A 10,794-nucleotide genomic window follows, 5' to 3' on the forward strand; every position below is an offset into this window, starting at 1 on the left:
ACTGTTAAAACCGTGTTTGTGGAAGACAATCTTACTGGGCGACGAGGGATCGCCAAAGAAGACGTATGAATAATAAATTATGATGATGATGACGGGGCTGCGCTTCTGGAGAGAGCCGGCTCCGGCTTCGCGCATTCGCCTCTTGCGGGGCAACCTGCGCGGGAGGGATTCTTCCTGCGCTCGGCTTTTTGAGGGTTAAAAGAAACTGAGCTGGATTCCTAGAGAGGCCGGGAGAGAAAGGGGGGGCGAGGCGAGCCGGTCCTCCAGAGCAGAATCCCCCCCCCCCGTTTCCCAGTCTCTTCCTGCGAGAGGAGAGGGGGCTCGCTTTTGTCTTTGGGATCCGGTGAGTCTCGTCTCTCTTCCCCCTGAGGGTGCAATGGGGAGAAGGGGGCTGCAGGGATGCAAGGGGGTCCTGCTCAGCTCAGGAACAGGGGGACCCCCAAGTCAGGGAGCAGAGAGTCCTACTGCCCCCAAAGCCAGAGAGAGGACGAGGAGGGAACTCTATCCATGCCCCTTTGGAGAGGGGGCTTGGGGTCGGGGGGGGGGGAGCGGCATGCCAGGAAACCCCAGTCAGATGGATGAGCCCAGTCTCAATATCGGGGGGGGGGGGCTGGCCTGATCCTGCAGGGCTCCTCTCCTCTTCTGATGCTGAGTCCCTGCAGATGCAAGCGAACCTTCCCTTACAATCAAAGCTCCCCCTCCCCCATCCTCAGATAGGACAGGGGTCTTATCCAGACTCCTGACTGGCACATGTGCACCTATTCAGACCTGCAGGCCCTACATGCTCAGAGGATCTTTTGAGATTGAACAGGAAGCCTTGTCGAGAACCTTGGCTCCCTGCACTGCAAGGGAAATGGACTGGGTGGCGCTGGGCATCCCTGACATTGGAGGTGTCTAGACCCTGGTACAAGTTCCTCACTTGTCCATCACGGTTCGACTTCATTCCTTGACTGCAATTACTGAAAAGTCAGGAGCAACCAGGCTGATTCATCTCACAGAAATCCCTTCAGTAGCCTTCACATTTTGCTTGGGAAGTGTCCTTCTACGTGGGCTAGAGGCTGACTTCTCCTCCTTCCTCTTTTCAAATAAAAGAAAATTCAGTGTCTGGGCTGTGGAGCAGTCCAGCCCTTGTTTCTGGACTCATCTAATCTTGCTCAATGAACCTTTGTCTTCTGCTGATCACGACAATGCATTTGCTTTGTAGGACTTCCTAGCACCTCTACTTAGGACAGACAGAACGGGGCAGAAAACCAAGGGGCTCCTTCCGATCTCTTGGGGGATTCCTGACAGCCCAGATGGATGAGCAAGACTCAGCTGGCCCTGAAGTGGGAAGAGGCCATGACATCCAAACTGGGAGCAGTGGGGGATTCTGGGAAAACTCTGTGCAGAAGATCCTGGGAGAGGAGGACACTCTCCGCTCAGTTGTGCAGAGCCAGCAGCTCAGGCAGTTCTGCTACCAGGAGGCCAAAGGACCCCGAGAGATTTGCAGCCGACTCTACCACCTTTACTATCAGTGGCTGAAGCCAGAAAAGCACACGAAAGCTGAGATGCTGGACCTGGTGATCTTGGAGCAGTTCCTGGCTGTCCTTCCTCCAGAGATGGAGAGCTGGGTGAGGGAATGTGGAGCGGAGACCAGTTCCCAGGCGGTGGCCCTGGCCGAAGGATTCCTCCTGAGTCAGGCAGAGGAGAGGAAGCAGGCAGAGAGAAAGCAGGTGAGAGAGACTTAACTCTGGATATTCCCAAGGGGCAGGAGGGACAGTATCCTAAAATTCTTTCCTAATGGTTCATCCTTTCTTTTTTTGGAAAGCAAGCAATGAGATCTGATAGCCCTGAAGTGTTTGCTTCTGCCATTCCTATTGTAATACCTATTTTCATTCCCTGTTTTGAATCCTTGTTGCTCCTTCAGGGAAAGTTTCTGTTAGCAGAAATGGGTTCATATTTGCCTGAGGCAGAGAGGACTCTGTTGGACACCAGAGAGAGGCTGCTGGGTAAGGAGCCTTTTTGGTCTCTTTTTGGTCTCATTCTATTAATATGGAAACTAATCTTTGGGTTTTCATCTTTGGGGTGGGTGGAGACAGTTGAGGCCAAGAGGAGGGGAGATGTATCTTTACACAAATAAAATATGAAATGGGACCAAATGTCCAAATGCACTCATCACGTAAGACTTTTTCTAATGCCTGTCTTAGAGATGGACAGCTGAACCTCTGAGAGAAGCATGCAGGAATGTCTTCCCACTTACCTTTGTGTCTTGCAGGTGACAGAAGGATGCCAGCAAGACCTCCTCATCCTTCTTCTCTTGGTGGTGGAGCAGAAGCAGCAGCTGTGGAACCAGATCAGGTCAGAGGAAGGAGCCTTGTGGGGAAGGAGGCCGAGGGGTGGGGCAGCCAGGTGCCTCTGAGCCCAAACAATTTTTTTTCCTCCTCTTGTCCTGTCAAAGCTGCCCTTAACAAAGGCTGAAATGACATTAATAATAAATAATAATAATACATTTTATTTATACCCTGGCCAGAGCCATGATCAGGGCGGGTAACATCAGTAAAATTACGGTAAAAACATAATGGGGGGGGAGACCAATTTAAAATACAGGTTAAAATGCAATTTAAAATGCATCCTCATTTTAAAAGTAGCCCATAGATCAAAACCATAAGGGGAGGGAAACATAAGGGTCAGACTGAGTCCAAACTAAAGGCCAGGCGGAACAGCTGTGTCTTGCAGGCCCTGCGGAAAGATGTCAAGTCCTGCAGGGTCTTAGTCTCTTGTGACAGAGCATTCCACCAAGTTGGGGCCAGTACTGAAAAGGCCCTGGCCCTAGTTGAGACCAATCTAACCTCCTTGCGACCTGGGACCTGTTGTCATTTGTGGACCTTAAGGTTCTCCGTGGAGCATACCAGGAGAGGCGGTCCCATAGGTACGAGGGTCCTAGGCCGCATAGGGCTTTAAAGGTCAAAACCAGCACCTTAAACCTGACCCTGTACTCCACAGGGAGCCAGTGCAGTTGGTAAAGCAGTTGGTAAAGTTAGTATAATTGATTGCCATTTGTTGCCATTTTCTTCATATGCTTAACAATGAATGCTAAAACAGGTTTCTAAGCAGTAGGCAGACTAGTAAGAGTGGTCAGGATTCACCTACCCGGCTCCATGAGTTGCACAATGGGGCTCCCTGCTCTCCTTCCCACACCTCGGCTGCCATGCACTCCTTAAAGTTAAACTTAAAGGTACCCTTCCACATAACAGCGAGATGAGAGAGAGGATCTTTCCATGTGGCAAATGGGAATGTTTGTGCTAACAAAATGACATGAAGAACACAATGTGAAGTTCCACCCATTTAAACAATGATTAATACCCATCATTAAAATACACGAAAAGAAATTTCCACAGAGACGTCAACATCAGCATTCGTACTTAAAATGTGCAGCAAAACAATCCCACCCAAACAAGACAGCCATTAACAGGCATAAAATACCAGAGCAATGTGTAGTAGATAATATTTACGCTGTCTAAGAGGAGAAATTTTCCCTTTTCCTTTTAGGACCCTTTGTCATTTGAAGATGTTGCTGTTCATTTCGCAGATGAGGAGTGGGCGTTGCTGGATCCTGACCAGAGAGCTCTGCATAAGGAAGTCATGGAGGAGAATGGTGGGATCCTGGTCTCTCTCAGTAAGGCTCCCTGTTGGATCACAATACAGTGGTACCTCAGTTTAAGAACAGTCCTGTTTACGAACGATTCTGTTTAAGAACTCCGCAAAACCGGAAATAGTGTCCCGGTTTGCAAACTTTACCTTGGCCTAAGAACGGATTCCGAACGGTGGAAGGGCACCGGCGGCGGGAGGCCTCATTAGGGAAAGCACGCCTCGGTTTAAGAATAGTTTTGGTTTAAGAACGGACTTCAGGAATGGATTAAGTTTGTAAACCGAGGTACCACTGTATTTGTTTTGAAATTCCATACATATATCTATAGGGGAAATCTGCAATATTTTGATGGAGCTGGTTGCACTCACTGAGTGAAAGCTGGCTGTCTTGGAGGAGAAGGGGAGAAAGTGAGGGCTCTGCGACTCCCCCCCAAACCTCCAGGTGAATCTGGAGCCTCCAAGGACACCCCACAGTGCAGAGGATCTTGAACGGGGCTGAGAAAGCTCCATGAAGGATCGGGGGGGGGGTTAAGATGGCAAAGGGGAGCTATGCTCCCTCCAGGACAGAAAGCCCCTGATGTGGACCTAACCGAGTGCTAGCACCCCAAAAAGAAGAGCTGGGTCTGGGAGAAAGAGCCACAGGACCCCCAAAAGTACTTAAGAAAAAGGAAGCCCATCTCGAAAGGGCACTACGGTGCCTGGGGGAAAACTGACTGTGGTTACTGTTGAGAAGAACAGACCTGTTTGTGAGTATGAGAGAAGTGGAAGGGGGGCAAGAAGCAAGAGGGTTGAGAAAGAGAGAGATGAATTTCTAAAGCCCAAACAACTGGAAAATGGAAAGGATAAGAGGTGGAAGAGAGGATTGGAAAGGCGAGAGTGGAGCGGGGGGGGGATAAAAAGACGGTGGCTGTGTGAGTGACTGTCTCGCTGGTGGAAAATAGTGCTAAGGGGGAAAGAAGGGGAACATCTGTGAAGCAGCCCCTTTCTCTCTCTGAAAAAGACCACCCCAGAAAACAAAGATTTCCACTCAAGAAATCTGAGGCTAAAATTAGAGTATAAAATAGACTACAGACAAGAGTGAATGCATGGAGGAAACGTTTTAGAGAGACTGAATAAATAGTGTGGATGTTGAAATACAGCAAGACCTGAATGGACTATTGGACAAATGTGGATTGTGGAACTTGAGTGGACTTTGGCTTGATTCAAACCTTCAAGGGGGCAGGTAACATTAAAACTCTCCTAAGGAAAGAATAAGCCAAAAGAAGACTATAGAATGCAAAGGAGACAAGGCTACAGGCAAGGAGAGAGGAGGACAGAGGAAATAAGAAAAGCAGAGGGCTTAAGACTGAAGGGAGAAGGAAGAAAGAAACTTTTTATCAGTTTTGTTGGGCAGGGATTAGTTTATTCTTTCCCTGCTTCCCATTTCTTGATGTCCAGAATTATATTTAAGGGTGATGTTTTGTTTTGTTTTGTTTTGTTTTTGAAAACTGAAAGGAGGGGGGGAGGATAGAAGCAGTGGTCTGAGAGAAAGAGACCAGAGGAGTGGTCATATCATGGCTTTTGATAATGTGTCCTGGGTTTTCCTGACAAGACACCCTAGAATGCCATGGAGAGATGGACTGGAAAGTCCAAGGATAAGAGATAATGATGAATACGATATGATGCGCATATGACTTGTAAAAATGCATTAAAATAAATAAATGACGGTGCTCAGCAGGGCCGCCTCCAGCACCTCTGATTCCAACATCCCTACAGCTCACTTTGAATGGAGGCGCATCTCCTGCTTTGTCTGCAAATATTCTTCCTCCATTCCTTTTAATTTTTTTTTATAATAATATTTATTAAAATTTCAAAGGAAATACAAGAATGTAAAAAAGAAAAAAAGAAAAAAGAAAAGAAAAAGGAGACAAAAAATACAAAATACAGAAAAATAAAAATAGTTAAAAACAAATCAGTCTTTCCATATCCTTTCTTTCATCTGCCTATTTCCCTGACTTCCTCACACCTCCCTCCATTCCTTTTAAAAAACAATGATGAAGCTGGTCTGAACTGCCCCAGCATTTTTAAATGTAGGCTTTGCAGTGGTAAGAGAAGTAATTTCTGTTGGGATTTATGCTTTCGTTTTTGCTTCTGTCTGTTTTTGGTTGACCAAAGGGACGACTGACGTTGGAAATGTAGTGGATTCCATGATTGGCCCAAATGAAACACATCCCAGAAAAGAGTCAGGATTTTCAAATCTCAGGTTCCCATAAATATGTCAATTAATTCCAGTCAATAAAGGCAGTGAACCCTGTAGTAGAACCTCACATCGAATTCCCTCCGTCTTTTCCCCTATCACAAGCGTTCATTAGCATTGTTTGATAATTTGGGGCTCCATTTCTTCCTGAGGCTCTAATTAGTTTCTCTCTTCATTGTAGGAGGGAATGAATTGGAAAGGGAGGAGGAGGAAGACCATGACAAAATCTACACAGCGGAGAATCCATATCAATATATGGAGTGTGGCGAGAGCTTCAGTCTGAGCTCCCTTTCCACTTCCCATCAAATAAATCCCATTGGGAAGAAACACTATCAGTGCCTGGAATGTGGAAGGGGCTTCACTCGGAACTCCCGTCTCACGGCCCATCAAAGAATTCATACAGGGGAGAAACCCTATCAGTGCTTGGACTGTGGAAAGAGATTCACTACAAGCTCAAGCTTCCATCGACATCAGAGAATTCACTATGAGGATGAAGACTATCAGTGCTTGGAATGTGGAAAAAGGTTCAGATGGAAGGTCAGTCTGACTTCCCATCAAATAATTCACACGGGGGAGAATCCATATCGGTGCTTAGAGTGTGGAAAGAGCTTCAGTCAGAGGGCCCATCTCACGACCCATCAAAGAATTCATACAGGAGAGAAGCCGTATCAGTGTTTGGAATGCGGAAAGAACTTCAATACAAGGCCAAACTACTATCGACATAAAAGTGTTCACCGTGAGGAGAAACCATATCAGTGCTCGGAATGTGGGAAGGGGTTCAAGTGGAAGAGTAGTCTTGCTTCCCATCAAAGAATTCATACAGGGGAGAATCCTTATCAATGTTTGGAATGTGGAAAAAGTTTCAGGTGGAAAGACAGCTTCACTTGCCATCAAAGAATTCATACAGGTGAAAACCCCTATCAGTGCTTGGAATGTGGAAAGAGTTTCACTGTGAAGAAAAACCTCACTTGCCATCAAAGAATTCATACAGGCAAGAAACCCTATCAGTGCTTTGGGAAGAGCTTCGGTCAGAGCTCCCATCCAATTTCCCATCAAATAACTCACAGTGTGGAGAAACCATAGCAATTGCTGTGTAGTGATGAATGCTTGGGAGAGACTATGGAAGATAGATTTGAAATTTACTGCATATTATACCTTGAGAGAAAACTATGTGAAAATAATGTATAACACCATATAAACTAGCAAATATGTATAAAAATGTACGTGCCAGAAATGTCAACAGGAGGAAGGGTCATTTTATAATATGTGGTGGTCCTGTGAAAAGGCAAAGTGTTTGGGGGGGATGATATATAATTAACTGAAAAGGATGTTTAATCTGACAGTTCCTTAAAAACCTGAGGTGTTTCTGCTAGAAGCAATGGGGACGGAGGTCGTGAGAAAACTGACCCATTTATTTATGTAGCAACAACAACAGCTAGAACTTTATATGCACAGAGGTGGAAAGAGGAGGGATTACCAACAAAGGAGGAATGGCTTCTGAAACAGAGGGATTATGCTGAAATGATGAAATTAACTGCCAAATTAAGAGGATATAATGAAGTTTTCAAGGAGGATTGGAGACCATTGATGGATTATCTATTAAAGTATCACCCAGACATGAAGCTGTTAGCAGGATTTGAAATATTAATGGATAGGTGAAAGAATTAACAATCCTAGAGTTTAGAAAGTAAAAACTTATGTGCTGTGAAACAACTAATAAAATGGAGCAAAAAACAAACATCAGGAAAGGGAGGTGGGACATCAAGAAGAAAATTCATGGCGTAAAAAAATTATATAATGTTGTGAAATACTTTTGGAGATTTAATAAAAAATGCTTTTTTAAAAAACCAGTTGCTATGTAGTAATTAAATTTTAAGAGACTTTAATTAGTATTTGGGTGAGGATTGCAACGGTGTTCTTGTGCTTCGTAGCCCCAGCAGAGAAGTCAGTCTCGCCTCTCAGAGCCATGGGGTGCAAGCCTGGTGCCCAATATTTCTTCACACTATGAATCCAGATCTGCAAGGTGGACGTCATTGGCCAAGTGTTGAATGTATCAAAATCACTGAGGCCTAATTGGATCCGTAGAATGTTTGGGATCTGGTGGGCGGGGCTTGTGTGTTCTGCTCTGAACCAGCCCCTCCAGGGGGTTCCGCTAAGAGGGACCAACAGCCTCTTTGTGCTTCTTGCCCCACACAGACTTGCTTCATGCTGTTGTATTTAGTGTTGACTCATGTTAAGCTAATAGTCTGCTAGGACCCCTTGACCCTTTCCCCATATGCCACTGGCAATCCAGATGTTCCCCATCTGATATTTGTGCATCTGGTTCTTCCTGCCTAAGTGCAGAACCTGACATTTGTCCCTATTGAAGTTCACCCTCTTAGTTTGGGGCCAGTTCTCCAACTGGGAGATGTACTGATTCTTTTACAGGTGGTCCCTTTAGATCAGGCATAGGCAAACTTGGCCCTCCAGATGTTTTGGGACTACAATTCCTATCATTCTTGACCACTGGTCCTGTTAGCTAGGGATCATGGGAGCTGTAGTCCCAAAACATCTGGAGGGCCAAGTTTGCCTATGCCTGCTTTATATATTTCAAAAGATGGCTCTTATATCTGTTCTCGGTCTCCTCTTCTCCAGGCTAAACATACCCAGATCCCTCAACTATTCCTCAAGATGCTTGGTTACCAGACCCTTGAGCATCTTGGTGGCCCTACTCTGGACATGTTCCAGTTGGTCAATATTCATCTTGTAGTGCCCAGAACTGGACACAGCATTCACTTTTTCTGCTGCTGCATTGGACTGTTGACTCATGTTCAGCTTATGGTCTACAAAGACCCCTGCTACTGGCAAGCCAGGTCTCCCCACCCACCCCCTATATTTGTAATACAGCAGTTCTTATTTACTGAGGTGTGTGTGTGTGCAATTACTGTCCTATCCCCTCTCTTCCACACTCTTTTCCTCTTCTGTACAATGAGGCCACCCATCTTAGCCCAGAAGAGGGAGCACAGAAAGGGCAAGGGTGAGTGGGCAGTGGTGAATGGTCTCTTTAAATCTGAAGGTTCATTATTGTTCCACAAGATGTGTATTTCTTTAAAGGCCAGAGCAAATAACGTGAGCTAGTTTTACAGCTGTGAAGCAGTATAGCAGGTGCTGTTAAGTTGTGGTAATAACGGTAAGCTGTTGGGTGTGGTATATTAAAGAGCACCATGTAGCTCTCTCAGTACCCTGGTGGATGGGTCACGCTTATTGATATATTGTAATTTAGTATAAAAGGAGTTTTTGTTATTAAAACCTAGCAAAAGTTATTTTTGCGTTCCTTGTAATGTGTGGTCTCCCCAACACGCCTTCTGTAGCACAACTAATCTGCAAATAGCCAACAGGCAACCCCAGGACTTGCCCCCAGGCACCCAGACTGAGCCAGTTTGGACATCCAGGCCCTGGTTTCACACCATCAACCCCATGAGACGAAGTGTATCTGCACCTGAGGAAGAGTGTGAAGGGAGACTAGCCTTCTACCAGTTCTACCATTCTAGGACTCTGTGGCTGAGGAGAAGGGGATTTGGGAGGAGCAAAGCCACCCTATGGGGCGCCTCAGACCCCTTTGCCTGCAAGAGACTGCCTGCCTCTGAACAACCAGGCAGAAATCCAACCGGTGGAAGCAGCTCCCCTTTCTCTTTACTGTGGCAAAGTAAGCTTTGGGTACACCACCTACAGTTCTCCCCAACTGCGCTGGGACGCAATTCTGTGTGCTCCTGATCAGTCAGGAAATACCAAAGTCTGCAGCCAAGCATATACAGTAGAAGCAAAAAGCAGCTAGTTATCCTGGTCTTTCTTGTTGCTACAAGGGTTTGACTTGAGTGGCTAGTGAAGAAGCAGCCCCAAACAAAGGGTTACTCTCTGTGTTTGAGATTTATGTGGAAGCTTGCACTCCAACATATTATTATTATTATTATTATTATTATTATTATTATTATTATTATTTATACACTGCCCATCTGGATGACTGCTGGTTTGTGTCTGTGGGATGCTCTCCCCAGGGAAGTTGTACGTTAAAGAAAATTCTGGGTTGAGAGACTACTCAGCAGCCCAGCTCGTCAGAGTACCAGGGTCCCTGCGGTCAGTAAAAAGAAGGAAATTCCAGCCAAGCAAAAAACAGCAGTCAGTAGACTTAGATCCTTTATTGTTGCGCAACAGGTTCAAGAGCAGTGAGTGAACCCAGAGCATGGGGCAACACTGACTTTTAAAACTTCCCACCATATCCCAGAATACAGTTCGCACAGCATCATCAATACATCTTCTTTACATCACTGACATGTCACAAAAGGGGAGGGGTAGACAGGGGTTACACTAGTTCAACCTTGGCAAACATGTCCAGACAAGTCCTTGGTACAAGATTAGCATAGACAGACATGTCAGGGCAAGACCCAGGTCTAAGATTAGCATAGGCTAATAAGGATACCTGAAGTCTCACCACCCAAAGTACAATAGACCTTCCTTTTCATGTCTGGAACCCTTGGCATGTCTGGGGATGGGGTTAGGCTTTCCTTGGCCAACAATCAGCTCAGCAATTGTCACCTCTGGGCACTTCCTGGGGTCCCTATTTTACAAGGGCAAAATAGTGTTGGAATGGAGGAAACTGGCAAAGGAGTTGATTTTACAGTATATGATTTTTAAAGCTAGGTAACTTCCCTGAGCTGTCAAGTTGAAAGGATACATTGAGGCATAATATTTGTAACATTTAACAACTTTAAAGATGTGGGGGGCCCCCTGTAATTTCTGCAACGTCCTTATGAGTTTGAGTTTGTAATCTCTGTTTGAGTTTGTAATCCTTGTCAGAATACATATTTTTGAATGGATTAGTTTTTGTTACAATTGACTATTGATTTGTGAGTAGGGACCACTCCCACTACATTGGCCTGAGTTCTTGGTGTGTT

At 45.6% G+C, this 10,794-nt stretch overlaps 1 protein-coding gene across 2 annotated transcripts; it reads left to right on the forward strand.

The window, feature by feature from the left end:
• Positions 1-212: 212 nt before the first annotated feature.
• Positions 213-7,710, forward strand: LOC310746093 (uncharacterized protein). Of its 2 annotated transcripts, none has more exons than XM_083579816.1 (6): positions 213-371; positions 1,205-1,712; positions 1,907-1,988; positions 2,255-2,337; positions 3,529-3,655; positions 6,045-7,710. In XM_083579816.1, the coding sequence occupies exons 2-6, from the start codon at positions 1,296-1,298 to the stop codon at positions 6,944-6,946; spliced, it is 1,611 nt and encodes a 536-aa protein (XP_083435942.1). In that variant the 5' UTR covers positions 213-371; positions 1,205-1,295; the 3' UTR covers positions 6,947-7,710. The 2 variants fall into 2 exon arrangements, with proteins under 2 accessions (XP_083435942.1, XP_083435941.1); XM_083579815.1 differs by having other exon boundaries at positions 218-343.
• The last annotated feature ends 3,084 nt before the right edge of the window (positions 7,711-10,794 follow it).

Source organism: Podarcis filfolensis, assembly GCF_964270895.1.
Source record: "Podarcis filfolensis genome assembly, chromosome: 12".
Classification (NCBI taxonomy): Eukaryota; Metazoa; Chordata; class Lepidosauria; order Squamata; family Lacertidae; genus Podarcis; species Podarcis filfolensis.

Coding starts and splice junctions, on each gene's coding strand:
- LOC310746093 (XM_083579816.1), top strand. CDS start 1,296: ATGGATGAGCAAGACTCAGCTGGCCCTGAAGTGGGAAGAGGCCATGAC. Junction 1,713..1,906: donor AGCAGGCAGAGAGAAAGCAG/GTGAGAGAGACT, acceptor TTGCTCCTTCAG/GGAAAGTTTCTGTTAGCAGA. Junction 1,989..2,254: donor CACCAGAGAGAGGCTGCTGG/GTAAGGAGCCTT, acceptor TGTGTCTTGCAG/GTGACAGAAGGATGCCAGCA.